This window comes from Syngnathus typhle, linkage group LG5 (assembly GCF_033458585.1).
Source record: "Syngnathus typhle isolate RoL2023-S1 ecotype Sweden linkage group LG5, RoL_Styp_1.0, whole genome shotgun sequence".
NCBI classification, from domain to species: Eukaryota; Metazoa; Chordata; class Actinopteri; order Syngnathiformes; family Syngnathidae; genus Syngnathus; species Syngnathus typhle.
This window is the reverse complement of record NC_083742.1, coordinates 17,058,275-17,085,280: the sequence shown is the minus strand read 5'-3', so window position 1 is coordinate 17,085,280 and position 27,006 is coordinate 17,058,275. Positions and strand designations below refer to the sequence as shown.

General features: G+C 44.2%; 8 protein-coding genes across 12 annotated transcripts; 6 read left to right on the top strand and 2 right to left on the bottom strand.

Annotated features, from left to right (window-relative positions):
- Positions 1–2,955, bottom strand: LOC133154415 (zinc finger protein 260-like). Its single transcript, XM_061279129.1, has 4 exons — positions 2,692–2,955; positions 2,011–2,307; positions 1,816–1,932; positions 1–1,407 (listed from the first exon to the last, which is right to left on the bottom strand). Exons 1-4 carry the CDS (start codon positions 2,867–2,869, stop codon positions 278–280), a joined length of 1,722 nt encoding a protein of 573 aa, XP_061135113.1. The 5' UTR covers positions 2,870–2,955; the 3' UTR covers positions 1–277.
- A 234-nt stretch (positions 2,956–3,189) lies between these two features.
- LOC133154410 (gastrula zinc finger protein XlCGF26.1-like) lies at positions 3,190–5,667 on the bottom strand. Its single transcript, XM_061279116.1, has 2 exons — positions 5,430–5,667; positions 3,190–5,246 (listed from the first exon to the last, which is right to left on the bottom strand). Exons 1-2 carry the CDS (start codon positions 5,530–5,532, stop codon positions 3,508–3,510), a joined length of 1,842 nt encoding a protein of 613 aa, XP_061135100.1. The 5' UTR covers positions 5,533–5,667; the 3' UTR covers positions 3,190–3,507.
- A 376-nt stretch (positions 5,668–6,043) lies between these two features.
- LOC133154466 (zinc finger protein OZF-like) lies at positions 6,044–8,526 on the top strand. Its single transcript, XM_061279229.1, has 2 exons — positions 6,044–6,331; positions 7,017–8,526. The coding sequence occupies exons 1-2, from the start codon at positions 6,235–6,237 to the stop codon at positions 7,979–7,981; spliced, it is 1,062 nt and encodes a 353-aa protein (XP_061135213.1). The 5' UTR covers positions 6,044–6,234; the 3' UTR covers positions 7,982–8,526.
- A 92-nt stretch (positions 8,527–8,618) lies between these two features.
- On the top strand, positions 8,619–16,665 carry LOC133154409 (gastrula zinc finger protein XlCGF57.1-like). 5 transcript variants are annotated; one of them, XM_061279113.1, is made up of 4 exons: positions 8,863–8,878; positions 9,365–9,471; positions 14,133–14,222; positions 15,330–16,665. In XM_061279113.1, the coding sequence occupies exon 4, from the start codon at positions 15,344–15,346 to the stop codon at positions 16,367–16,369; it is 1,026 nt and encodes a 341-aa protein (XP_061135097.1). In that variant the 5' UTR covers positions 8,863–8,878; positions 9,365–9,471; positions 14,133–14,222; positions 15,330–15,343; the 3' UTR covers positions 16,370–16,665. The 5 variants fall into 5 exon arrangements, with proteins under 5 accessions (XP_061135099.1, XP_061135095.1, XP_061135097.1 ...); XM_061279115.1 differs by lacking the exon at positions 15,330–16,665 and having other exon boundaries at positions 8,619–8,878; positions 9,365–9,721; positions 14,133–14,228; XM_061279114.1 differs by lacking the exons at positions 8,863–8,878; positions 9,365–9,471 and adding an exon at positions 9,581–9,721.
- Positions 16,666–16,927: 262 nt separating this feature from the next.
- LOC133154448 (gastrula zinc finger protein XlCGF52.1-like) lies at positions 16,928–18,767 on the top strand. Its single transcript, XM_061279201.1, has 2 exons — positions 16,928–17,147; positions 17,452–18,767. The coding sequence occupies exons 1-2, from the start codon at positions 17,045–17,047 to the stop codon at positions 18,615–18,617; spliced, it is 1,269 nt and encodes a 422-aa protein (XP_061135185.1). The 5' UTR covers positions 16,928–17,044; the 3' UTR covers positions 18,618–18,767.
- Positions 18,768–18,863: 96 nt separating this feature from the next.
- On the top strand, positions 18,864–20,891 carry LOC133154445 (gastrula zinc finger protein XlCGF52.1-like). Its single transcript, XM_061279197.1, has 3 exons — positions 18,864–18,936; positions 19,023–19,090; positions 19,477–20,891. Exons 2-3 carry the CDS (start codon positions 19,027–19,029, stop codon positions 20,718–20,720), a joined length of 1,308 nt encoding a protein of 435 aa, XP_061135181.1. The 5' UTR covers positions 18,864–18,936; positions 19,023–19,026; the 3' UTR covers positions 20,721–20,891.
- A 159-nt stretch (positions 20,892–21,050) lies between these two features.
- Positions 21,051–24,009, top strand: LOC133154406 (gastrula zinc finger protein XlCGF57.1-like). Its single transcript, XM_061279107.1, has 3 exons — positions 21,051–21,138; positions 21,208–21,291; positions 21,893–24,009. Exons 2-3 carry the CDS (start codon positions 21,210–21,212, stop codon positions 23,773–23,775), a joined length of 1,965 nt encoding a protein of 654 aa, XP_061135091.1. The 5' UTR covers positions 21,051–21,138; positions 21,208–21,209; the 3' UTR covers positions 23,776–24,009.
- A 290-nt stretch (positions 24,010–24,299) lies between these two features.
- On the top strand, positions 24,300–26,948 carry zdhhc12b (zinc finger DHHC-type palmitoyltransferase 12b). Its single transcript, XM_061279262.1, has 5 exons — positions 24,300–24,693; positions 25,042–25,175; positions 25,251–25,331; positions 25,526–25,692; positions 25,819–26,948. The coding sequence occupies exons 1-5, from the start codon at positions 24,597–24,599 to the stop codon at positions 26,132–26,134; spliced, it is 795 nt and encodes a 264-aa protein (XP_061135246.1). The 5' UTR covers positions 24,300–24,596; the 3' UTR covers positions 26,135–26,948.
- The last annotated feature ends 58 nt before the right edge of the window (positions 26,949–27,006 follow it).

Sequence of the window (27,006 nt, the reverse complement as noted above, 5' to 3'; positions counted from 1 at the left end):
TCATGGATCTCTATTTATTAAGGCGTATCACAAGACACGTTTTATATCATTTTACATAATTCCATATTCTAATCTAATATCATTTATAGAACAGAATTATCATTGATGCGACAAAAATGTGAATGGAAGCCAAACATAAAAATGGCAATTATACTGTGTACAGTGGTTTCTGACAGCAGTCCCTAGGCATGCTAAAAGGGAAAAAAGGAGGGATGAAGTTGGACAGGCAGCAAAGAGAGTAGTCTTATAAAATCTACTCAAACGGAAGATGAAAACTTCACGGACCATTGCTCATCTCCCCAACAAACACGGAATTCTCCATAGAGACTCTTTGCCAAGTGACTGAGGAGGCAACAGGGTTCTCGCGAGTGTGGACTCTTGTATGATTCTTTAAGGTTCTCTTATCACCGAATTTCTGGCCACAAACTGAGCATGAAAAAGAATTCTCACCAGTGTGGATTCTTGTGTGCCTGATTAAGCTTCTCCTATGAGAGAATTTGTGGCCACAAACTGAGCATGAAAAAGGTTTCTCCCCAGTGTGGGTCCTTGTGTGTGTTGTTAAGTGTTCCTGACTCGGCAATATTTTGCCACAAACTGAGCATGAAAAAGGTTTCTCACCAGTATGGATTCTTATGTGCCTTATTAAATAACCCCTTCTAGTGAAATTTTGGCCACAAACTGAGCAGGAAAAGGGTTTCTCACCAGTGTGGGTCCTTGTATGACTTTTTAAGGTGTACTGACGACCAAATGTTTGGCCACAAACCAAGCATGAAAAAGGTTTCTCACCAGTGTGGGTTCTTGAATGATGCGTGAGAGGTCCTCTACGACTAAACCTTCGGCCACAAACTGAGCATGAAAAAGGTTTCTCGCCAGTGTGGATTCTTGTATGACTTGTTAAAGTTGCCTTCTCAGAGAATTTTTGGCCACAAACTGAGCATGGAAAAGGTTTCTCGCCAGTGTGGATTCTTGTGTGCCTTTTTAAGTTTGTCTTCACTGAAAATCTTTGGCCACAAACTGAGCATGAAAAGTTTTTCTTTCTTGTGTGCATTGTCATGTGTTTTTTCAAAACACATCCTGATCCTCCACAGCAGTCTCCATCACCTTCTCGGGTCATTTGTTGATTTGAGCTGCAGCTTGGAGGCTCCGCCCCTTTGCTCACCTCATCTAAACTCTTCACAGGGACACCGGTCAATGGCATCTCCTCCTCCTCCTTTTTAAGGTCACAGCAGTCTTCTCCCTCCTCTTTGATACAAGGTCGCCCCAGCTCTTCCTCCTCCTTTATGGTGCAAAGAAAGGTCTGCTCCTTTTGTTCATTTAAATGGTGGACCTCTTTGCCCACATCTTCCTCCTCTTTAATGTGGGTGAGCTCTGGCTCCTGCCGCTTAGGATGAATAGCTTCACTCATGTCTGCAAAATAAGACAAACATACATTTCAAAGTATAATAACAATGAAAGTTGAAGCGAAACTGGCAAAACCTATACAAGGACTTCGTCAATCTGCCTCTCACACATGATTTCGAATCTTCAGAGCAGGCAGACTCGAGCTCATCTGGATACACGTGTCCGAAGACCGGTCATCACCCAGGTGCATGACGCCACTTCCGGTGCGACCCGCTCGAGGTTGGTGTCTAAATTCACATTAAGCCTGTCCAAACTGGCCACGGACATTATCGTCGCTGTCTGACATTGGCGCTAAGAGATTGCCTTGCGGCAATCCGCCATGGTGGTCTTCACCTGAACTGCGACCATGAAGTTGCGACCACTCGGGTGCTTCGTCTTTGCTTTTCACAGCGACGCCGGTCAGTGGCAACTTACAGACGTCAGCTTCCTCTGCAACGTGTGGTTGTTGTAGAATCTTCAGCTCCAAACCGGACAGCCCCCACAGCGGCTGAGAGGGAACTTCCTCCTGATCACCAATCAGCTGCTGCAGGTCTGCAGGACACACGCAACACAAAGATGATACTTGTGTAATTCCTTAGCAGAGTGAAACTTTAGTCAATTTGTCATCACCTTCGCAATTCGTCCCGCTCCCCAAAGGTTCCTCCAGGCGGTGACCATCTGACAGAGTTAAGAGATTGTCTGGTAGTGGTCTTCCACGCAGACTGCCATGATGAAGCTGCGACCATTCAGGTGGTTCAACTCCCTCGTTGTCACTCTCCGCGGAGGTTGCCCCGCTGATACCGGCCTCCTCCTCCTCCTCCTCCTCCTCTTTAATGTGAGGGAACTGGGGATACTCGTGCTCCAAACTAGAGCTCCTCCACTTTACGTCAGAAAGTTCATCCTGACGACCACGCTGCTGCTCAACGTCTGCAAGACACAACATAGATCGAATTTGACACAATGTGTGTGGTATAAAGTCAGACTGCTAAGCTTCCGAATTCCAAAACTGATTAAAAAGGTTGACTCCAAGATGGCTGCCATGCGTATGTTGTACTTGCTAGTTCAAATGAACATATAGCAAATAAACTTTGGGGTCACCCAGAGATTTTAATGTTTTCCGTGAAAACTAACATTACTGCGCAATGGTTTTCAAGGGTCTTCAAATCATCCATTGACATTTTTAACACAATTAGCAAACACATTAGAACAATGGAGGGATCGTTTGCTAGAAATGGGGCTTTACACACTAACCTATTAGTTGCATTAAAAAAAGACATTTGGAAATGCCAAGTAGAAATTGAGTGGACAAACCTTCGACACGTACGACAATTTGTGCCTTGCAAACAGCTTCCAGTTGCCGTCGATGACGCTCTGTCTCCTCCCTCGCTCGACAAAGTTGCTCTTTGTACGACGCCATGGTTGTTTCAAAAAGCACGTAGATGTCATCGGCGGCCGCAATCAATCGCTCCCTTACCAACTCTTTCAACATTTTGGTGTTGTTTTCAACCAAACAACAGCAGAAATTGTCGCTCTGCGGAAGCGAGGAGTATTATGCTATGCTAATCCGAACCCTTCTCTTCTTCGAAATAGCTTTGCATAGATGTCGAAATAGACACCGCCCTCAGCTGGCGAACTACGGTACTGTTTCGATACGGGGGTGCTTCCGCCACATTCTCTACAAGCCAATATTTTTTAATAAGTCAATAATCAAATAAATAAATAAATAAATAAATAAATAGATAAAAGAAACATAAAAAATAACTAAAAACCACACACTCGTGTCGTAAAATGATGGAAATGACTCGCATCTCATGGATCTCCATTTATTAAGGCGTATCACAAGACACGTTTTATATCATTTTGCATAAGTCCATATCATTCTAAAGTATGAACCTCTCACTGTGGTAAAGGAAACCAGTTCAGCATCCCAATCAAAAGGTACATAGAACAGAATTATCATTGATGCGACAAAAATGTGAACAACCATAAAAATGGCAATTATACTGTATACAGTGGTTTCTGACAGCAGTCCCTAAGCATGCTAAAAGGGAAAAAAGGAGGGATGAAGTTGGACAGGGAGCAAAGAGAGTAGTCTTATAAAATCTACTCAAACGGAAGATGAAAACTTCACGGACCATTGCTCATCTCCCCAACAAACTCGGAATTCTCCATAGAGACTCTTTGCCAAGTGACTGAGGAGGCAACAGGGTTCTCGCGAGTGTGGATTCTTGTATGATTCTTTAAGGTTCTCTTATCACCGAATTTCTGGCCACAAACTGAGCATGAAAAAGAATTCTCACTAGTGTGGATTCTTGTGTGCCTAATCAAGCTTCCCCTATGAGAGAATTTTTGGCCACAAACTGAGCATGAAAAAGGTTTCTCACCAGTGTGGGTCCTTTTGTGTGTTGTTAAGTGTTCCTGCCTCGAGAATATTTGGCCACAAACTGAGCATGAAAAAAGTTTCTCGCCAGTGTGGGTTCTTGTATGACGTCTTAGAGTTTCCTTCGCAGAGAATCTTTGGCCACAGACTGAGCAAGAAAAAGGCTTCCCACCGGTGTGAATCCTTCCATGGCTTTTTAAAGGTCCCTTCTGAGTGAATTTCTGGCCACAAACTGAGCATGAAAAAGGTTTCTCTCCAGTGTGGATTCTTGTATGACTTGTTAAAGTTGCCTTCTCAGAGAATCTTTGGCCACAAACTGAGCAAGAAAAAGGTTTCTCACCAGTGTGGATTCTTCCATGGCTTTTTAAAGGTCCCTTCTGAGTGAATTTCTGGCCACAAACGGCGCATGAAAAAGGTTTCTCGCCAGTGTGGATTCTTGTGTGCGTAATTAAATTTCCCCTCTCAGAGAATTTTTGGCCACAAACTGAGCAAGAAAAAGGTTTCTCGCCAGTGTGGATTCTTCCATGGCTTTTTAAAGGTCCCTTCTGAGTGAATTTCTGGCCACAAACTGAGCATGAAAAAGGTTTCTCGCCAGTGTGGATTCTTGTATGACTTGTTAAAGTTGCCTTCTCAGAGAATCTTTGGCCACAAACTGAGCATGAAAAAGGTTTCTCACCAGTGTGGATTCTTGTATGACTTGTTAAAGTTGCCTTCACAGAGAATCTTTGACCACAAACTGAGCATGAAAAAGGTTTCTCGCCAGTGTGGATTCTTGTATGACTTGTTAAAGTTGCCTTCTCAGAGAATCTTTGGCCACAAACTGAGCATGAAAAAGGTTTCTCACCAGTGTGGATTCTTGTATGACTTGTTAAAGTTGCCTTCACAGAGAATCTTTGACCACAAACTGAGCATGAAAAAGGTTTCTCACCAGTATGGATTTTTGTGTGCCTTTTTAAGTTTTTCTTCATTGAAAATCTTTGGCCACAAACTGAGCATGAAAAGTATTTCTTTCCTGTGTGCATTCTCATGTGTTGTTTCAAAACACTGTTATTAGCACAATGTTTCCCACACTGAGAACATTGCCTGTGTTTTTTTTTAGCCTCAGCAGGAGCATGTGACGACACATCATCACTATCTGATGGTGGAGCTGCTTGTGATCCTCCGCAGCGGTCTGCATCACCTTCTCGGGACATTTGTTGACTTGAGCTGCAGCTTGGAGGCTCCGCCCCTTTGCTCACCTCATCAAAACTCTTCACAGGAACACCAGTCAATGGCATTTTCTCATCCCCCTTTTTAATGTCACAGGAGTCTTCTCCCTCCTCTTTGATACAAGGTCGCTCCAGCTCTTCCTCCTCCTTTACGGTACAAAGAAAGGTCTGCTCCATTTGTTCATTCAAGTGGTGGACCTCTTTGCCCACAACTTCCTCTTCTTTAATGTGGGTGAGCTCTGGTTCCTGCTGCTTAGGACGAATAGCTTCACTGACGTCTGCAAAACAAGACAAACACATCATTTCAATGTATATTGACAATGAAAGTTGAAGCGAAACTGGCAAAACCTATACAAGGACTTCGTCAACCTGCCCACAAGGTTCCGATAGAATTCTACTAAACATAAAGACTGGAAGACGATTCAAAAAAGAAAATAGCTATTTAATAAGCAAGTACTAACCAGCTCTGCGTAACACAACATAAGGCTGAAGCCAAAGATCTTCCAGTCGTCGAGGAGTACGGTCCTTTTCATCCATGTACTTTGCTGTGGTCCTTGCACACATTTTCACAGTTATTTAACGATGTTCGGCTAACAAAGGCGTCCTTTGGACAGCGGCGAACTAGCTATTTTGAGAGAATGATGCCGAGAATCTTCAGTGCAGACAGAGTCGAGCTCATCCGGATACACGTGTCCGAAGGCCGGTCAACATCCGGGTGGATGACGGCACTTCCGGTGCGACCCGCCCGCGGTTGGTGTCTAAATTCACATTAAGCCTGTCCAAACTGGCCACGGAAGTTCCATTTGTGACATGACGCAATTGGAAGCGTCGTTGGACTGACTCAGCTTGGTAATTGTCTTTGAGACTTTTATTTTTAAAAAAAACTTTCTAGAATTTGGAAACCGCGGGCCGGCGCGTCGCACCGGAACTGACGTCATAGGGACAAGAAGTATTTGCAGGATTCTTTTCATGTTTATTTTTAAATTTCTTTTGTTTTGATTCCCAACTCATCTCCCTTTTCAATTGCAGGATTTCACAATTTACCCGTATTTCATGGAATGTGCAATGCACGGCCGCTGAATGACACTCCAGCACAGTAGATGGCGCTAACGCTCGATGCCACGGTCCCCAAATGGAGAGAAATAAGCAGGAGAAAAGTGGACGTTTAGGCCAAAAGGTGGCGACGCGGTCCTGGTCGCAAAGCCTTGTAAAAGACAAGCGAGTTGCCAGGAAAGTTTGGGCGACGCAAAGCTTTGTGAAAGAACGATGGCGTCCTGTGAGGAGCAAGTTTGTTGTTTTCGAGACGAGACCGAGTGGCGACCACAACTGCAAAATGCTGCTGGGACGATGCTGCACAAAAATGGTAGGTGTGCTTGGAGGCTCGCTCGCCTTTTACTTCTTCTCAGCACGTTCAGTTTCTCAATCAACGACGTTTTTCTTCTCAGCTTGGCTCCCCTCCACTTTTATTAAGTATAATAAATGAAGTTGCAGATTTTTTTTCTTTCCAAGAGAGAAGTCACAGTACCACAAGACAGTTTGGATCATTTGACAATGAAGGTGTAATTTCTTGCAGGTTGAAGTTTCTTTTTGTGAGGAAAAAGCGATGTAAAAACATTCAAGAAATGTCCCAAAAGCTGAAAAGTTCACTCGCATAGTCCCTTCCAAAGGCAATCTGTTCTGCTGATTCCATCATTACAGCTTTGAAAAACCAGTCGCATATTTAGTCGCAACATTGAAGGAGGGGTGCCAATTGCTATTAAATTATTTTTCCAAATTCTTCATCCTTTGTATTTTGGTTTTCCTTCTGATCACGCACTTTTAATTTGCTGCCAATCTGCCCCTCCTAGCTTAGCGTCGCCGTTGGCTAGCAGCTCAAAAGTCGTAGTCAGTCTACTATTCATATTTGCGGCAATGATGTCATAAGTAATATGATGTTTCAAGTAGCGTCGCTCAACGGTTTGAGCTATCATGAAACAGCTGAGCTCCTCCATCTTTTCGATGATGCCGAAAATACGACTCACCCTGACTCCCGTGCGTGTGTCCTCTAGATGTTCACCAGCTGGTTGGTCATCGGGAAGAACTCGCCCCTCAGCCACAGGAGGGGAGCTCCCGTTTAGAGGTGCCCCACCAAGAACACAAAAAGGGTCCAGCCAACACCCTCATGAAATATAAAGAGGAGGATCCAGAGCTCTTCCACATGAAGGAGGAAGAGGAGGAGACTGATGTCAGCAAGATGCGCCTGACTGTCGTCCCCGTGAAGAGCGACGACAGCGCACCCGAGTCGCCTCAGCTTTGTTGCCGCCTTGTAAGACCCCCGCCTGACAAACTCTCTGCGCCGCTGTCAGACAGCGAGCACGTGGAAGACGGGAAGGACGCAGACCGGGGAGGTGACGACAAAGCGTTGAAATCCTTCGACAAGGAGACCGCTGGCAGCTGCTCATATTGTGATAAAACCTTTGCTCAAAACGGACCTCTGATAAGACACATGCGAACACACACGGGAGAAAAACCCCACACTTGCGCCGTTTGCGGCAAAGGATTTACCAATAAATCCGACATGGTTCGACACATGAGAACGCACACGGGGGAAAAACCTTTCAACTGCTCACTGTGCGAGAAAAAATTCTCTCACAAGGAAAGTTTGGTAGCACACGTGAGAACACACACTGGAGAGAAACCCTTCATTTGCTCCGTTTGTGGCAAAACATTCACTCAGAATTCAAGCATGGTAGCGCACATGAGGATACACACAGGGGAGAAACCCTACAGTTGTTCAGTGTGTGGCAAACGATTCATTCTTAAGCCAAACATGGTGTCGCACATGAGGACACACTCGGGAGAAAAACCTTACGGGTGCTCGCTGTGCGATAAAACCTTCTCTTTCAAGTCTTGTGTGGTAACACACATGAGAACGCACACGGGAGAAAAACCTTTTCGTTGCTCCTTGTGCGGCGAAAGATATGCTCAGCGGGCCAATTTGACCGCACACAAGCGGATACATCACACAGAGTGAACGTTTGCAGATACGCCTTCTTCCTCATTGGATAGCTACACGTCGGATATATTTAGTGATGTACCTCTCGTCGTTGTTGACACTGGAAAATTGCAAGAGTGGCTCTGATTCGTCAAAGTCTCACCAAGACAATGGCCGAGTTGTCTTGAGGAGGTGACCCAAAGGACCAAAAGGAAGAAAAAAAGTGTTTGTCACGGATTACATTGAACACTTATATTTTCTCTTTAAAAGTTCAAAATGTCTTTCAAAATCAAGATAAAACAAGCAGGTTTGTTTCAAGCCTCTGTAGAATCACGTTTAAATGCTACTGATCATTTCTTTCATTGCTTGATTGGCTGCATTACATCTTATGTCAGTTCGCCAAGTCCGGACATTTGTTTTCCCCACACTCGTGAATTCTTTTACTTGTGAATATTTGATGTAGACATTTGTATTTGATCATGGAAGCCACATTCAACAAAAATGAAATGGTCATATAAAACCTGACAAAGGCAGCAATTTCAGCAGATAACCAGACACTTCCAATAAAAACAACCGCATTTGAACTTCAGCGTCCTTTACCATTATCTTTTTCTCCATTCTTTTTGGAGCAGTCGCCGAAAGGGGCCGCCGCGTATTACTTCGGACGTTATGATTGCCGTAAAGACACCGTCGAAGAAGAAAAGGCGGAAGTATTTTGGTGGGCGTTCAAGCGTCAAAGCAGCGACGTTCAGTTCGCCTGCTTGTGTGGCTCACTCGAATAAAACATGACATAGTTACTAAATAAATACTCGGGTTAGTTTGGAATGATGGCGTCCCGTGAGGAGCATCTTTGTCGAGCGAGAGAGGAGAAGGAAGAGCAAGCCCGACGACCGGACGCCATTTTGTCGGCCTCCGATGCCGCGCTGCAGAGTCGAGGTTTGGCTACCCACTTGAACAGATTACATTGAACAAGAAAAAATAAAAAGCGGCAATACATGACATCATTCAGCCCAGTGTACATGTTAGAAAAGTTACCGAGGAAGACGTACCTTTATCATATATAAGTAAACCTTTAGTGTACCTACACACGTACGAAAAATACACGTGTATACGCATAACTTAAGCAACACGTGGTGTAAGCCGCACTTTAACACTTTTCACAAACAATCAAAATATGTATTACTCAACGTGTCCTAACATATCAAAGAAAAGATGTCCCAGGGCTCATTACACTTGGAGGAGGTCAAAGATCACACTCGTCAGGGTCCTCACTTATGAACAGAATGAAGTCTCTTTTCCATTGCAGGTTGCACAAGCTAGCCTCCGTTGCTTTTCCATTACAACAGGCGTCGATTGGGGCGGGATCAACAGCACACCTCATGAGGTGACGCTCAAATTGCTTGTTTTGCTTGCATCTTGTAGACGTCCAGCCACCGACTGATCGGCAGGAAGAGCATCCGGAGCCCCGCCGTGTGAAAGAAGAAGACGAGGATCTGACCCCATGTCGTGTGAAAGAGGAAGAGGAAGAGGTGGATGTGAGCGAATTGTCACTCAACGTCGTCGTCGTGAAGACTGAAGACGAGGGAGTGGAGTGGTCGCGGCCTCGTGGACGCAGTCCGAGCGGGGACGAGGGACCACCCGCCGACGAGCCCTTAGCTCCGCCTTCGCATGGAGGCGACACGGAAAAACCCTCGAGGAGCGCAGCAGATGACGAGAAACGCTTGGGGAGCGCCGCAAAAGATCATTTGACCTGCTCACTTTGTGGTAAAAGCTTCTCTTGTAAGTACAGCGTGAAGGAGCACATGAGAACGCACACGGGAGAAAAACCCTTCAGCTGTACCGTTTGTAGTAAAACATTTGCTTGCAAGTCAAATATGGTGAGACACATGAGAGCGCACACAGGCGAGAAACCAACTTTTCATTGTTCGGTTTGCGGCGACGCCTTTGCGCAAAAAGGATCCTTGATTGTGCACACGGCGACACACACGGACGAGAAACGTTTTGCGTGCTCGGTTTGTGGAAAAAGATTCGCTAAAAGAAAAAATATGATGGTTCACATGAGGACACACACGGGAGAAAAACCTTACGGTTGCTCCGTCTGCAGTGAAGCGTTTGCCAAAAAGATCTCTTTGGTTGCACATACAGCCACGCACACCGGAGAGAAACCTTTCACCTGCTCCGTTTGCGGCGAAAGCTATTCGTACAAGCGGAGTTTGAGCATACACATGCAGACACACACTGGGGAAAGTCTGATCAGTTGCCCGGTTTGCCGTGAGAGTTTTTCTTACAAAAAAAGTTTGAAGGCCCACATGCGGAAACACACGGGAGAAAAACCTTTCACCTGCTCCGTTTGCGGCGAAAGCTTCACCTACAAGCAGACGTTAAATGCACACATGAAAAGGCACACGGGAGAAAAACCCTTCAGTTGCTCAGTTTGTGGAGAAAGTTTTACGTATAGGCCGACTTTTAACGCACACGTGAGAACTCACACGGGAGAACAACCTTTTACTTGCCCAGTTTGTGGCAAAAGCCTTTCTTACAAGCACAGTTTGAATGAACATATGCAAACGCACGCAGAGAAACGCTTTAGTTGCTCCATTTGCGGACAACAATACGCTCAGGAGGCCTCGCTGAGTGCGCACACAGCGACGCACACGGGAGAAAAACCTTTCACCTGCTCCGTTTGCGGCGAAAGCTTCACTCAAAAACAATATATGCTCAAACACGTGAGAAGACACACAGGAGAAAAACGCTGCGCTTGTTCAGTGTGCGGGAAAAGTTTTGCCTCAAAGCAGCATTTGAACGTGCACGCGTGGACGCACACTGGAGAAAAACCCTTCAGTTGCTCAGAATGTGGGGAAAGCTTCACTCAAAAACAATATATGGTGAGACACATGAGGAAGCACACTGGGGAAAAACCTTTCATTTGCTCCGTTTGCGGTAAAAGTGTGACTTCCAAGCACAGCTTGATTGCACACATGCGGGGGCACACAGAAGAGAAACCCTTCACTTGTTCCCTTTGCGCCAAAAGATTCACGAGCAAAAGAAATCTGAACGTCCACATGAGAACACACACGGGAGAAAAACCCTTCAGCTGCTCAGATTGCGGTAAAAAATTTGCTTTCAAGCAAAACTTGAACGCACACATGCAGACGCACAAAGAATAAACGTACATTCCCGTTGGTGCCAAAATCTTTTCTTTCTCGGGAGGTTTTTCATTTTTTTCCAGATGTTTTGATGATTCACAGACTGTAACGTCATTTTTATGATGATTTAAATGATCAGTGGTGTGTAGTATCAAATTACAAATACGCAATCACTCTGCTTTTTACTTGGATTATTTGTACGACTACTTTCCTTGAGAATCTATTTTTCAGTCGTCCTTTCATCTTTTACTTTTCTGATATATGTACTTTCTATTCCTTAGTCTGTCAAATCAGCACTCCAAAAACAGTCGGCTGAAATATAACCCAAATTGGGCCAACTAAAGGAATGACTCAAATTTTGAGGTTACTTATTTAACCCCTTAAAGTCCACTCAAATGAATAGCAAGAGAGATGTGTGAGTTCTTTTTGTACAACAAAGACCATTTTTGAACTTTTTGAGTTTACATATAAAATGATTACCCTTTGTGAAGAGAATTGATTGTTGTTGTTGGCACATGATTGATTTGTGGTTCTTAGTCTGAGACAGACAATGTGTTTTTTACATTTACTATCTTTTGTTCTTTTTTTTTTTTTGAGGTGACTTGGATAGCAAAGTTGTAGCAATGTGTTGTTTCAATAGCATTGAAGCAGAGGTGCAACAATTAATCAGCGACCACCGATAATTGATTATCAAACCAACCAACACGTGTTTTGATGATCAATCGATTGTTTGAAGACCTTGTTTAACACAATTGTTCAATTTAGTCTCTCAACAAGAAATAGATTCATTACTCTCATACTTCATGAAAGCAAATGGAAAGAGATATTTGTTTGTCTTTTCAAAATAAAACTAGTTTTTACTTTGGTAAACAACATTTTCCGCCCCAGAAAATTCACAGATCCTACAGACCAAACTGGATCGTTTTTTATTGTTCATTTCTGCTGCTGTCAATTTGAAGCAATGTTCTGTTTTTCAAGAAGCGGATGGAAATTTAAAAAGAAATGTTTTTTCACTATATGAATTAATTGGGGTAAATCATTTGTTGTGAAAAACAATGTTAGTTGCAGCCCTGCATTAAACTACTAAAGCAAAATGTTTTTTGAAGATTGCCTAACGTGATAAAAGGGGTAATTTTGTTTTTAAACTTGTTTTTAAATATGCACAATTGTCCAAAAGGCTATTTTATGTCATTGTATGCCCTCATTAATTTTACTGAAGTAGAATCAGTACTCGAACCTGGAAAGAAACCAGTTTGGTAATCAAGCCCACAAATTCAATGACAAACCTTTTGTTTACATTCCTTTCAATTATTGGAATGTTTTGTATTCACTTTCCCTGCTGTAGATTCTTGTAGGATTGCAAAGAGATAGTTCAATAAAGGACCGCTCAAATGTTGGGTTGCTATCGCTCAGATTCTTTTCACAAACGAGCTCTTGTGGCTTTTCTTTCTTTCTGCATCAAGTGTGGGATGAATAATTTAGTTGCAATCCAAATTTTAATGCTATCACCCCATTTAGCATTTATATATGTGTATAAAGACACACACGCACCAATCGCCATCTTGTGGTGGTATTAAAAACAATGGCGATTGAGAGTCGAGTAAGAAGAGACACCACAGGTCAGGATGGGTTTCGTCTTTATTGTAAAGGACAAAAGGGGTGACCAGATTTTCAATCATTATCGCCTTTCCAGACTCAATTTGGTCTCAGGTGACTTTATGAAAATTCAGATTACCCCCCCCCCCCCTCTAGTATTTTAGTGCAATTGAGTTCCAACCATGTTTTCACACATGTGCTTTTTACACAAGCGCCACAACTTTCCTTTTGTGTGTGTTCTCATGTCTGTTCATATCAGACTTACTGGAAAAGCTTTTATCACAAAGTGAGCATGCAAAAGGTTTTTCTCCCGAGTGTGTTCTTGTGTGTCTCATCATATTTTGCTTTACAGTGAAATTTTTGCCGCAAACTGAGCAACTAAAAGGTTTCTCACCAGTATGTGTTCTCGTGTGTACATTCAAATCGTACTTGTTAGAAAAGCTTTTACTACAAACAGAGCAAGTGAAGGCTTTTCCTCCCGTGTGGTTCAGCACGTGTGATTTCAAACTGTGTTTATAAGAAAAACTTTCACCACACACTGAGCAAGTGAAAGGTTTATCACCCGTGTGTATTCTCATGTGTTGGATCATGTTTTGCTTCTGAGAGAATCTTTTACCACAAACTGAGCAACTAAAGAGTTTTTCCCCCGAGTGTGTTCTCATATGCACATTCAAACTGTGCTTATAAGAAAAGCATTCGCTGCAAATTGAGCAACTAAAGGGTTTTTCGCCTGTGTGGGTTCTCATATGCTTCACCATAACGGACTTTTTAAGGAACCGTTTACCACAGACGGAGCAAACAAAGGGTTTTTCTCCCGTGTGTGTTTTCATGTGTGTATTTACATTGTACTCATAAGAAAACCTTTCACCACACACTGAGCAAGTGAAAGGTTTTTCCCCCGTGTGTGTTGCTGTGTGTGCAATGAGATTGACCTTGCGGGCAAATTTATCACCGCACACTGTGCAGCTGAAAGGATTGTCGCCCGTGTGTTTTCTCATGTGTACGTTCATATTTCCTTTTCGAGCAAAACCTTCCCCACAGATTGAGCAGCTGAAAGGTTTCACTCCTGTGTGCGTCTGCATGTGTTCATTCCAAGTACTCTCATAAGGAAACGTTTTGCCGCAAACTGAACAGCTAAAACGTTTTTTACGTAAGGGACGCCTTCTACGCGTTTGATCGGGGTTTTTTTCCTCATTGCAGTATTTTGAGCGTTTGTCATCACCGTTACGATCAATGTCGCTCCTCAATGACCCGTCTGTGTCTTTGCGATGAGCTAAGAGGTAGTGTGCTGCTGGTTCTGCTTCACTTGGACTGTGGAGAAGAACTTCTTCGTCTTTGATGTCTTCACTCTTCACAATGATGACTGTCAGTGGCAACTGGCTGATATCAACCTCCTCTTCTTCCGCTTTAAAGTGAAGGTTCTGTGTCTCCCCCTCTTCCTCTTTAAGGTGGGGTGGCTGTGGATGCTGTTGCTCCAAACAGGAGCTCGGCCTCGGTGGATCAGGTGGAACTTTCGGCTGCCCACCTGTAGACCACAAGTAACACAAACAAATTAAATATGATATATTATGCTGTGTTTCGCATGAATGGCAATGTGGAGGTAATTCTTGTTTTGTTTTGGATGGAAATCACCTTGAATAACGGCAAAAGTACAATCAAATTTTCACAATAAGTGAATTCTGTAAAACAAACAAATGAAATAGATAGGCTCGATAAGTAAACACCCTCCAAAATGAAAGACACCGTCACGTGACGTCCAGGTCGTTATTCGATTGGCCAATTGTAAAATCAAAATGGCTGTCTTTGTTTTGTTGTGTTCGTTCATCAGGCGATTTCGCACGGAAGAGCGATCGAATAATATTATAAACACATTATGCATGATGATTGAAATTTTGGGGATTTTCTCACGTCGCTCGTGAAGGGGGTCCACATGTTGTCGCTCGTTGTCGATTACTCGACAAAGTTGCTCACGGTCCGTCGCCATCTTTTTCGACGCTAACATTCCAGTTAGTTTCTCTCTTCTCAACTCTTGTATATTTTCTTTCAGTAACCACACGTCCAGAATTTGGACGACGCACTTCGTCTTTCTTGCCTGACCAATTTAAGCCCCTTTCTTCTTCAATGGCCGTCGCTAATTTCGCGCACGCGCAGTGTGATTTCTTGGTGCCCGACAAGTTCCGTATACATTTCGGGTAACCGGGTCGTCGAGAGATAAAAAGCGAGCTGGGTTTTGTGCACGCGTGGAAATTAGAACATTTGGACTGTCTGAAAGAACGATGGCGTCGCACGAGAAGCAAATTAGTCGCGCGAGCCAGAAGATCGAGCGACTACGACAGGACGACGACATTATCTTGGCGCCCATCGTGTTGCACATGCAAGGTGAAAGTCTGTCTGTTCAAATTCCAGAAAGAAAACACCTAGAGTGACCCGATATTGATTATATCGTAAATGCGGAACAGGTCATACATATACGATGTTTTCCACTTTGAACACCCCCAAAGTGTCGGTGTGGGGCTAACACTCATTTCTTACAATACTTAATTTAACAACCTGTACAAAATGGATCAATGATCACTGCAAGAAATGTCAAAAGAACCTTTTGATTTGATCGGTGCCCAAAATGACATCTGCCTTGTGTCCTGCAGACATCCAACAGCTGATGGGTCGCCCAGAGGAAGTTCTTCTCTGGCCGCAAGTGGGGGGCTCCAGTTCAGCACAGGAGTGCCCACAGCCCCCCAACATCAAAGAGGACGAGGTGGACGTCAGTGAGCTGCCGCTAAGCATCGTTGTGGTGAAGAGCGAGGACGACGACGACCACCCGCCCGCGGGCTCGCGGCTTGGCTTTCACGGTCCAAGTGGAGAGCGACGTGCAGGCTCGCCTGTAGACGAGCTCCCGGCTCAGCTGGCGCAGCCCCAAAAAGCTTTGAGGATCTGTGCAGACAACCAAGGTGACGATAAATGCTTGAAAGGCTCCCGGAAGGACGTGAGGCCTCCCACGGCCGAAGATCGTTTCACCTGCTCTGTTTGTGGCAAAAGCTTCACCAAGGCTTATCAGAATAGACACATGAGAACCCACACGAGAGAGAAAACGTTTCGCTGCTCCGTTTGCGGCAAAAGCTTTTCCCTAAAGGTCTCTTTGATTGTACACAAGGTAACGCACACGCTAGAAAATCCTTTCACTTGCTCAGTATGCGGCAAAATCTATTATATCAAAGACCATTTGAGTCGACACATGAGAACGCACACGGGGGAAAAACCTTTCGCTTGCTCCGTTTGCGGTGAAAAGTTTGCCCACAAGATCTCGTTGGTGGCGCACACAGCGACGCACACGGGGGAAAAACCCTTCGCTTGTTCCGTTTGCGGCGAAAGCTTCTCATATAAGCATTGTGTGACGAGACACATGAGGACACATACGGGGGAAAAGCCCTTCACTTGCTCTGTTTGCGCTCAAAGTTTTACGTACAAGGAGACTTTAAATTCCCACATGCAGACGCACACGGGAGAAAAACTCTTCACCTGCTCAGTTTGCGGCAAAAACTTTTGTTATAAGAACGGTTTAAGATCGCACGTGCTGACGCATGCCGGTGAGAAACCTTTCACCTGCTCGCTTTGCGGTAAAAGCTTTGCTTATAAGAGTACATTGAAATCGCACGTAAGGAAACACAATGGAGAACAAACTTTTTAGCATTTTTCTCACAATTTTTGGTTGTACAGCCATTTGTTTAAAAAAAAAAAAAAAAAGCATTTTCAATGTAAATTGTTTCTTTTTTTTCTTTTTTAAAGTGAAGTATCTTTAACTTAATGAATAATTTTTTCTTGTTGTTGACCTTAATCAGACTTGAGTGTAAAGTTTTTTTGTTAATGGTCAGTTGGGTCTTTGAAAACCTTGATTACAGCATTCTTGAATTTGGAACTTTGAAATGCAACTGCAAATAGTTGCCCTTTTGTATTTTGTGTGTTTATTAAAGATTGTTTTGTCTATTTGTTAGTTTAGTCATATTTTTAATTCATTCCGGCCCACGTGTCGGGTCTTAAAAAGCCTCCAATTAATGACATCTTAATGAAGTTCCACCTCTACAATTTATCTTGTTTAAAATAGATTTTGGGGTGTGCGAATTGCAGTCTGTTGGATTAATTTCCCACTGCGTCGTTGATTTTTGTCACAAGATGGTAGCCGTACGACGTCATCGCAATGGATGTTCGGCAGCCGTAAAACCAGCCTCATTGTCGAAAAAGGCGGAAGTCCATCCGCAGAACCCAAGGTAAGGTTCAGACGTTGCCCTCGATGAGAACTACAGCGCGAGGTTAAAGTTGTGTTGAAGAGAACACCGAAACGACAGACTGAAAATTGAAAAGGAAAATGACGTCGTCCGAGAAGACACTTTGTCGAGGGACAAATAAGTTCGAGCGACCGCAGGACGCCGTTTTCCTGGCTCCGGTTGTGATGCACATGCAAAGTGATGGTACGTTCCATGTTTGATGTTCACGTGTTCCGGTTACGACCCACCGTCCAGATACGGTATTGATATGTGGTGTTACTTCCAAAAAATAACGACTTAACAGTTCCCAGTGTGAATCCCAGAATTCTTTGTTGTGATGTTGATGTTCAGGGGAACGTTTTAAGTGACGTACAGCTCTTACAAGGATCACCTTCAGACAGTCGAGTCTTTGCTGACTCTGGTTGGAAGGGAGGAATCGGCCTCCAAGTTATCCAGATGATCTTTCTGTGTTGAACTCACCTTGAATCGTGCTGTTTGTGTCTTACAGATGTGCAGCAGCTAATAGCTCAACATGAACAGCTTCCTCCGCAGACTCAAAAGGAAAGCTCCGGCTTGGAGCCTTCTCGGTCATCCCTTGTCACAGAGGAACAAGAGGAAGTGCAGACTGCTCACGTCAAAGAGGAAGAGGAGGAGCTTGACGTGAACGAGCTGCCGCTGACGGTCATCGTTGTGAAGATTGAAGAGGACGGAGATCACTCGCAGCTTGGAGGAGCACCACCTGGCACGCTCGCAGCTCCGCAGTCACACAGCGTCAGCGGGCAAGAGCATTTGAAGAGCGACGCTGACTGCTCAGGGGACAACCAACACTCTGAAAAAGAGACAACCCTGAACAAGACAAGTAGTCCAACACGCAGGAGACATTGCAGGGGTCAGGAAGATTTTGCCGGCGCACTCTGTGGAGAAACGTTTTTACATGAGACTCTTTTGAATGCACAGAAACACATGAGAGAAAGACCTTTTTGTTGCTCCGTTTGCGGACAAAGGTTTATTAAAAAGTCAGATATGACTCGACACACGCGGACAACACACAGAGGAGAAAAGCCGTTCCGGTGCACAGTTTGCGCGAAAGCGTTCACGCAGCAGATCAACATGGTCGAACACTTGAGAACACACACGGGAGAAAAACCTTTCACATGCTCCGTTTGTGACAAAAGCTTTTCCATCAAGACCTACTTGAACAAACACATGAGAACACACACGGGAGAAAAACCCTTCAGTTGCTCCGCTTGTGAGAAAAGCTTTACTAATAAGTCTGATTTAAACAGACACACAAGATCCCACGCGGGAGTCAAACCTTTCAGTTGCGCAATTTGCGGAGACACATTCGCAGTAAGGGCCTCGCTGCTTGCACACACATTAGCGCACACGGGACAAAAACATTTTACTTGCTCTGTTTGCGATAAAAGCTTTTCCATCAAAACCTACCTGAAGAAACACATGAGGACGCACACGGGAGGAAAACCCTTCGGTTGCTCCGATTGCGACAAGAGCTTTGCTAATAAGTCCGATTTGAACAGACACTCGAGGACGCACACTGGAGAGAAACCTTTCGCCTGCTCAATTTGCAGTAAACAATTTTGTTACAAGTACAGCTTGACTGCACATATGCTGACACACAACAGACAAGAAAATGTTTTGATTCCAACAATATAAAACGATGCAGTGATTGGGAAATAAATACAGATGTCAATTGTGTACTTGGTGTATTTTTCAATAGTCACCAATTTCCAGGAGATGACATTTCCTCATCCCTTTTGGATTCACATGATTTGCAATAAAGATTTTATTTGTGGCCTCGGTGAAGCTCTTTTCCTGGTCTCTCATTTGAGCCACCTTCAATGCCAACGCAAGAGGGCAACCATGTACCTTCTTTACTACCGCTGCAACCACCACAGAAGAAGAAAGTACGGAAGTAGTTGGACTGCTGTCAATGTTTTCTGCACGGCCTTTGAGACAGCGCGACAGAGACCAGGTGAAATTGAACGTAAAACTAAATGAAGATACCACAACGAACTCATTTGCACGCGAGTCGAATAATATGTTTCGATTGTTTATCAGAACAATGGCGCTACAACGAAAACAGTCGGAAGCTGATGACGAGAATGGCATCGTGTTGTACATGCAAGGTCTGTCAACACGCACACCGGTCTTCTGCTTAATGTTGCACTTGCGACTAATGTTATAGTTTTATTACTTCCATACTTTTCTGTTAAACCCTTCTTTCTGTACTTTGACTTGACTTTATTTGCGATTTCCAAATACAATGACTCTCGCTTGATTTGAATGAATGGCATCATCTACACCATAAAGCTGAAAGAGCTTAATACATGTTGTTTTTTTTGTCAGTTATTGGAATTTGATTCGACCAAATATCAGAATCGGCCTAAAAAAAAAAAAAAGATCCATTTCGGTTGAGTTCTTCTCTCTCAAAGTTGACTATGTCACACAATGACCGAGTGGGATGTTATGGCAGTGGTGGTATTCACGCAGCTGACATGTTTGTGTCTTGCAGATATCCAGCAGCTGATTGTTTGTCAGGAAGACCTTGCCCCTCATTCGCAAGGGTTAGGAAGTTCCGCTTTAGAGCAGGAGGATCCACAGCTTTTTCATATTAAAGAGGAAGAAGAGGATCCGTGGCGCCTTCACGTCAAAGGTGAACAAGAGAATCAACAGTCCTTTCATGTGAAAGAGGAAATGACAGATCCAATGCCCGCCTGTGTGAAGGAGGAGGAGGACGCCGTTTACATCAGCAAGTTGTCACCGAGCTGCGTCTCTGTGGACCAACCCCCCGAGTGGCCGAAGCTTAATCATCAGAGCGCAAGTGGCGATGGACGTGGAGGGCCGTCACCGGACGACCTGTTAGCGCCTCTGTCGGAGAGTGACGACTTGGAAGAACCTTTGACTTGCGACGCAGACCACCAAGGCAAGCGGTTGAAATGCTCCGGAAAGAAGACGAATTTTAGCAACAAGGAAACGTCACAAACAAGCAAAAAACGTCTTCCCTGCGCAGTTTGTGGCAAAAGTGTTGCTCAGCAGCATTTCTACAGACACATGAGAACACACACTGGAGTAAAACCCTTCAGTTGCTCATTTTGCAGTAAAACCTTCACTACAAAAGACCAAATGGAGTCACACACGAGAATACACACAGGGGCGAACCCTTTCACTTGCTTGGTTTGCGCTAAAACATTCATCCAAAAGGCAAATATGATTCGACACATGAGAACACACACAGGAGAAAAACCATTTAGTTGCTCCACTTGCGGGAAGGCATTTGCCCTAAAAGAACATGTGGATTCCCACATGAGAGTGCACACGAGGGAAAAACCCTTTTGTTGCTCAATTTGTGGTCAAACATTCACCCTGAAAAAAAACCTAGCGCCGCACATAAGAATACACATGGCCGGGAAACCTTTTAGCTGCTCAACGTGCGCAAAAACGTATTCTCGAAAAGACTATTTGGAAACACACATGAAAACACACACAGGAGAGAAACCCTACTGTTGCTCTGTGTGCGGGAAACTCTTCACTCTGAAGCGAAACCTGATACCACACATGAGAATACACACAGGAGAGAAACCCTTCCCTTGCTCAATTTGTGGAAAAAGTTTCACTCTCAAGCAAACCATGGAATTACACATGACAACACACACGGGGGGAAAACCATTCCGCTGCTCCTTGTGCGATAAAACCTTCGCCGATAAGTCAAATATGAAATTGCACATGAAGACCCACGCGGGAGTTGTCAACTGTTAGTTGAGCACTTTGTGGTTTTTGACTCCAAGTGAAGCCACACAAGCAAAGGAGAAAGAATGTCTGATGGAAATTCTCCGCACTTTTCTAACATCCAAAGGTTATTTTCTTTAACGAAAATTAACACAAGTCCAAATAAAATTGAGGACAAACTTTTTGTAAACAAACTCAAATAAAAATGCTTTTGAAATAAATGAAAAGTAAGGATTGATTTATTATTTTTTATTTTATTAAAAAAAAATACTTTCGTGCTGGTCGTTTGTGATGAGGCGTCTTCAATACCTCCTCTAGGTGGCGGTCACATATTTTACATCGTTCACTGCTTCCGGGTTTACACCATCGAAGAAGAAAAAAGCGGAAGTTGGCAAGGCTTCAAGACAAGAGAAGTTGTGAGACGGCGACTCGGTCAAATCAAACGAGGGTAAAATAACATGAAAAAGTTTTAATAATTGGTACGGGAGCGACTAATAAAACGTTGTGTTCAACAAAGAAATGGCTTCGTGCGAGGAGAACGAGCGACAACAAGAACAACTGGAAGTTGCTGGCAAGAGTCACATCGCGTTCTACAACCAAGGTCTGTCCATTTGTACAATACATTTGATATTTTGGATATTAAAGAATAGAGTAAAGGTATTGTCAGTATTGAACGTATTCATATCAATAAAATAAAAGCAACTCAGGATAGTTTTACCCTGACCAACCAACACTGGACTGCAACTGCGGCCGACGTCTTAAAGACGGTCTCCAAATAGTTTTACTCTGCATAGATAAAGTTGATAGCCAAAAGATGCTAAGTTAATGTGTTGTATTTGGTGAGAGTTACGTTGTCTAATTTCGCCTTTTACTGGCATCATGTTGCGACAGAAATTGATCGGATAGTGCTGGGGTGGGGGGGGGGGGTGTACTGGACACACTGAGATTCTTAATGACCACAATACCCCCCATTGTTCATCCCGTAAAGCGTTCAAAATACCTCCAGTAAAACAGAAAACAATTATTTGTACCTGAGGCGTTCATTTGTGAAACATATATTGAATGAACGTTGCCCGCTCCAACACTTACTCTAGCTTGTATCACAAAAGGTTTTACCGTGGAGAACAAAACTCCACCACTTCAGTGCATCTTTTTTGGGCAGTGTAGTTTGTGTTCTCATTGCACTTGCTTGTGCCCTGCAGACATCCAGCAGCTGATTGTCCATCATGAAGAAGTGGCCCCTCGCTCCAGTTTCGAGCAGGAGGATCCTCGGCCGCTTTGCATTAAGGAGGATGAAGATCCACTGCCGCTCACCTTTCAAGAGGAAGAAACCGAGGAACAGCAAACTCATGTTGAAGGCAAAGCGGAGGAGTCGCCACCACTGCGTATTAAAGACGAAGACAAGACGTATGATGTCAGCAAGTTGCCGTCGACCGTCATCAAAGACGAACCACCCAAGCAGGCAAAGTGTCATCATCCTCGTCGAAAGGGAGATTGCTGTGGAGGGCCGTCGCCGTACAAACTCTTAGCTCCGCTGTCGGACAGCGACGACATGGAGAGTGACGCAAACTTCGAAGCTGACGACAAACAGTCCAACCATCGAGCAGCTTCGCAAACACTTGGAAAACGTTTGACCTGCTCAGAATGTGGCAAACCCTTCACATCAACCCTGGGTAGCCACACATCATCGCACATGAACGAAAAACATCTCTGTTGCCCTTTGTGTGTGAAAACATTCTCTTTTAAGACACAAGTGGCACAACACATGAGAATCCTCACTGGGCAAAAACCGTTCTGTTGCTCCGTTTGCAGTAAAACGTTCTCCAATCAGTCCAATATGGTAAAACACATCAGAACGCACACAGGAGAAAAACCCTACAGTTGCTCAGTGTGCGGTAAGAAATTCTCCCAAACGTCGCACATGGTCACACATATGAAAATTCACACAGGAGAAAAGCCTTTTGGTTGCTCCATTTGTGGTAAACGATTCATACTGAAGCGAACCATGTTATCACACACGAGGATACACACGGGAGAAAAACCTTTTAGTTGTTCAGTTTGTGGTGAAGCGTTTTCTCAAATGCGTCAACTGGGGCAACACATGTCCGCGCACACAGGGGAACACCCCTTCACCTGTTCCGTTTGTGCAAAAACATTCACTCAAAAGGCAAATCTGGTATCACACATGCGAACACACACAGGAGAAAAACCTTTCTGTTGCCCAGTTTGTGGCAAAACATTCTCCAATAAGTCCAACATGTCAAAACACATGAGAACGCACACAGGAGAGAAACCCTTTTGTTGCTCATTGTGCGATAAAACATTCTCTCAAACGTCACACATGGCAACGCACATGAAAATGCACACAGGGGAAAAAGCTTTTTCTTGCTCACTTTGTGAGAAAAGATTTACTCTGAAGCGTAGTATGGTTGCGCACATGAGAACGCACACAGGTGAAAAACCCTTTCGCTGCCTAATTTGTGGAAAAGCATTCTCTCAGAAGCGGCAACTGGTGCCGCACATGAAAACACACACGGGAGAAAAACCCTTTTGTTGTTCATTCTGTGATAAAACATTCTCTCAGAAGTCACACATGGTGTCACATGTGAAAATACACACAGGAGAGAAACCTTACAGTTGCCCACTTTGTGGTCAAACATTCATTCAAAAACGTAGTTTGGTATTACACACAAGAACGCACACTGGGGAAAAACCCTTTCGTTGCACCTTGTGCACAAAGACGTTCTCTCATAAGTCCTGCGTGGCATCACACATGAGAATACACACGGGAGAAAAACCCTTTCGTTGCTCAGTGTGTGACCAGTCCTTCATTCAAAAACATAGTCTGACATCGCACATGAGGACGCATACAGGAGAAAAACCATTCAATTGCTCCGTTTGCGGTAAAGCATTCTCTCAAAAGCCACACCTGGCATCACACATGAGAACGCACACAGGAGAAAAACCTTTTGGTTGCTCAGTTTGTGGTAAAACATTCACCCACAAGTCCAACATGGTCAAACACATGAGAACACACACAAGAGAAAAAAGCTCGGTGAAAGTTGCGCTCACGGGGCCGATTTGACTGTACGCATACGGACATGAAACAACTGCAAGTGAATGTTCCTAAAAGTGTATGCAAGATTGCTACAACATACATTACAATGTTATAGTATATATAACTAGCAATAGCACTAGTTATCTAGCAATAGTGCTTTGGTGATTTTCCAAGTGTGGTACGCAAGCTCCCTCTGGTGGTAGATGACAGAATCACTGAATTCAATACAAATAAAATATATTAAAAATATTAGAATGTTATGCAAGGCTGTTTAAACTTTTCATTGACTTGTTTCATTTTGTACATCCACACACGCATGAGCTTGAAAAAGTAAATGTTTCGAGACGACAACGATCAACGGCGTGTACTCTGTCTAGTTAGTTAGTTAGTTAGTTAGTTAGTTAGTTAGTTAGTTAGTTAGTTAGTTAGTTAGTGGTGGAGATCTCTTCATAACCTTCGACACAGTAGGTGGCAGTCATGCCCCACATATCAGGAGGTAAACTGCCGATCATTTAAAAACAAGAAAGAAGAAGCAGAAAATCATCCGTAACATTTGTCCTGCGCGACTATCCGTACTAGAACACGGAAGCTGAAGCTTGTAGATGCTTCAACATAACGTTCACCTAAATTATGTCGCGTTTAACGTGTGCTAACGCTTTTACTCATTCCACGTAGCTTCTATATAACGAACCAGCTAAAAATGAAGGTTTCTAACAAGCTACCGTAAGGTTAGCAGTTGTATTTATGGTGTTTTAAGCGAGGGTTGTCGTTAGCTAACTGGCTTGCTAGCTAAGTGGCTAACGAATGAGAACCCATACAAATTTAATTGATTACCTTTAGCTTGTAACATGGTTCAAAACATGTTCCGGACCGGTTTCCTGGTTCGGGCAACACACACCGTGTTGACCTGGCTCATAACGCTGATTCTGTTTGTGCACAACACCGGTAAGTGTTTTTAAATGCGCGCGAATTGGGTTGAAATACTTAAAGTTGAGCTTTCCCTCTGTCCGTTTGGACGTATTGGTAAGCAAATGGAGCGCACCCTTGCAAGAAACAACCTTATTTCTGACACCGGTTCTAGAATAGGTGCGCTCGATTTGCTCTTTCGACCGAGGAATTGTATCAACGTTATTTTGTATTTTGGGCGCCCCAATACCAACCGAGTGGCCACAAATGAATGATCCCCCCTCGCCAACATGTCATTCCTTGGCGTCCATATGAAATAGATTGATTACTAATGACAAATGTATGAAATATTGCGTTAAATGGGGCTGTACTTTTTCTTGTGTTGAGATTTGCGCCAATGTGAGGAGCGCGGCGAGCTGACGGTTCCTGTGCTGTTCTTCCTGCTGGTGGTGTTGTCGGTGCTGTTGTACTTTGTCGTGTCGCTCATGGACCCTGGCTTTGTCCTCACCGACATTGTCAAGGTGACTTTATGGTGCACTAATGATGTTATTCATGTGTGAATAAAAAGTTAATTTAATTAATTGTGTCATTTGCAGCCTGCAGATCTGGAAACCGAGTCCATGATGCCTCAGTCTTCCACTTGCCGTCTGCGGCGTTGTGGCTTTTGCATGCTTCAGGTGAGAAACATTGCCAATAAAGATCAAATAGAACTATAAAAAAGATTATTTCAATTAATGTCTTAATTTGGCTTTGCATAGCATATCTTAGCCTCGTGAAGGGTAGCATTTTAAGCTAAGCGGATGTAACTTTAAAAAAAGTGTCGTTTGAAATCAAGTTTCACTTCCTGTATTTGTGTTTGTTTTGCGAGCAGCAGCCAATGAGAGCCAAGCACTGTCCAACGTGCTCTCGCTGCGTACGTCGCTTCGACCACCACTGCCCGTGGATCGAGAATTGCGTGGGTGAGCGCAATCACCGCTGGTTCGTGCTCTACCTGATGGTGCAGTTGCTGACTCTGCTCTGGGCGCTACGGGTCGCTATGTACGTCACTCATGCACGCACATTCATGAAAAAAACAATCGACAGATTAACGTATTAGTAACTGCAGTCCTATATCGCACAAATGCATGTCAGCCAGTGATGCGTACCTCTTGTGGGGTGTTCCAGCTCGGGGATTTCTCCCAGTCCCACTTGGGAGTCGTGGTTCCGCACCAACGGCTTTCTATTGGCAGCGCTGTGCGTAGTGGGCGTGTTCTCGGCGGTGGTGTCGGTGCTGCTGGGCTGCCACATCTACCTGGTGGCCATCAACTGCACCACTTGGGAGTTTATGTCCCGCCACCGCATCGCATACCTGAGGGAGTGCGGCGATGACGACAGCCCCTTCGACCGCGGCGTCCTCTGCAACTTGTGGGACTTCTTCTGCGTGTGCGGAGCCGTGACCTGGGAGCAGGTGTACCACAGGAAACCCCAGAATCCCGTTTGAGCGCCCTCAAGTCCAGAGCCGGGACTCAAGACTTTAACGACTCGAGATTCTCACACTAAGGGTTCCCCTGTTACTTTTATTTGAAAGCACAGTGCAGGTTCTGGCCTACCTGAATCGCCCAGCTCAATCAGACAGGAAGTAGTAGTTCAGGCCAGCTGGATGAAGTCACAGTTGGTTCCTCTTGTTAGGTGAACCTTATTTTCAAACCCAACACACATTCTGATAAAACTGAAGTCAGCAGTTCAATTCGACAGGAACCGTATCGAGCAAACAGGAATTAGCGGAACCCAGGAGGAAGTAGATGAACCAAACAGGAAGCACACAGGAGCAGCAGGATTGATCACTTGTGGATCGCTTTTCTACCTTTGGTACTCAAAGGTGCTTCACACTGCTTCCTTGTAAACCTACTGATGATATGCCATCGGGAGCAACCGGGGGTTCAGTGACTCACTCAAAGACACTTTGGCATGGTCGCAATGGCCGCGGTTGGGAGGCGACGGCTCTACGGCTGAGCCATGCTGCCCCAGAAGTAGATGAACAAGACACGCCAGTCAGAGACCAAGCAGTAAGTGTGTGTATGAATTGATTGAGGACAAGACAGGCAAAAAACAATGAGGTCGTGTTGTCGTTTACAGTCATTTGTTTATTCACACATGTAGCATTAATAGCAGTTTATAACAGTCAGCTAGGTTCCTTCCCGTGTTACTGAGACCATCACGAGGAATGTCGACATTTGACATATTTGAAATTTGAGCGTGTCAGCTGTTTACTCTGATGATTAAATGACTTTCTAGTTTGCAGCCTTGAACTACAAGTATGGCTCTATTAGCATTTCTATGGCTTTTTTTAATTGCTATTTTGAAACAAAGCTA

Excerpts from the sequence above, each read along its gene's own strand:
- LOC133154415 (XM_061279129.1), bottom strand. The coding sequence starts at position 2,869 with ATGTTGAAAGAGTTGGTAAGGGAGCGATTGATTGCGGCCGCCGATGAC. Across the intron at positions 2,308-2,691 it reads AATTGTCGTACGTGTCGAAG|ACGTTGAGCAGCAGCGTGGT; the intron begins GTTTGTCCACTC and ends TGTGTCTTGCAG. Across the intron at positions 1,933-2,010 it reads GAGCGGGACGAATTGCGAAG|ACCTGCAGCAGCTGATTGGT; the intron begins GTGATGACAAAT and ends TGTGTCCTGCAG.
- LOC133154410 (XM_061279116.1), bottom strand. The coding sequence starts at position 5,532 with ATGTGTGCAAGGACCACAGCAAAGTACATGGATGAAAAGGACCGTACT. Across the intron at positions 5,247-5,429 it reads TGTTGTGTTACGCAGAGCTG|ACGTCAGTGAAGCTATTCGT; the intron begins GTTAGTACTTGC and ends CTTGTTTTGCAG.
- LOC133154466 (XM_061279229.1), top strand. The coding sequence starts at position 6,235 with ATGGCGTCCTGTGAGGAGCAAGTTTGTTGTTTTCGAGACGAGACCGAG. Across the intron at positions 6,332-7,016 it reads GACGATGCTGCACAAAAATG|ATGTTCACCAGCTGGTTGGT; the intron begins GTAGGTGTGCTT and ends TGTGTCCTCTAG.
- LOC133154409 (XM_061279111.1), top strand. The coding sequence starts at position 8,767 with ATGATGGCGTCCCGTGAGGAGCATCTTTGTCGAGCGAGAGAGGAGAAG. Across the intron at positions 8,879-9,364 it reads TGCCGCGCTGCAGAGTCGAG|ACGTCCAGCCACCGACTGAT; the intron begins GTTTGGCTACCC and ends TGCATCTTGTAG.
- LOC133154448 (XM_061279201.1), top strand. The coding sequence starts at position 17,045 with ATGACGTCGTCCGAGAAGACACTTTGTCGAGGGACAAATAAGTTCGAG. Across the intron at positions 17,148-17,451 it reads GATGCACATGCAAAGTGATG|ATGTGCAGCAGCTAATAGCT; the intron begins GTACGTTCCATG and ends TGTGTCTTACAG.
- LOC133154445 (XM_061279197.1), top strand. The coding sequence starts at position 19,027 with ATGGCGCTACAACGAAAACAGTCGGAAGCTGATGACGAGAATGGCATC. Across the intron at positions 19,091-19,476 it reads CATCGTGTTGTACATGCAAG|ATATCCAGCAGCTGATTGTT; the intron begins GTCTGTCAACAC and ends TGTGTCTTGCAG.
- LOC133154406 (XM_061279107.1), top strand. The coding sequence starts at position 21,210 with ATGGCTTCGTGCGAGGAGAACGAGCGACAACAAGAACAACTGGAAGTT. Across the intron at positions 21,292-21,892 it reads CATCGCGTTCTACAACCAAG|ACATCCAGCAGCTGATTGTC; the intron begins GTCTGTCCATTT and ends TGTGCCCTGCAG.
- zdhhc12b (XM_061279262.1), top strand. The coding sequence starts at position 24,597 with ATGGTTCAAAACATGTTCCGGACCGGTTTCCTGGTTCGGGCAACACAC. Across the intron at positions 24,694-25,041 it reads TCTGTTTGTGCACAACACCG|ATTTGCGCCAATGTGAGGAG; the intron begins GTAAGTGTTTTT and ends TCTTGTGTTGAG. Across the intron at positions 25,332-25,525 it reads GTGGCTTTTGCATGCTTCAG|CAGCCAATGAGAGCCAAGCA; the intron begins GTGAGAAACATT and ends TTTTGCGAGCAG.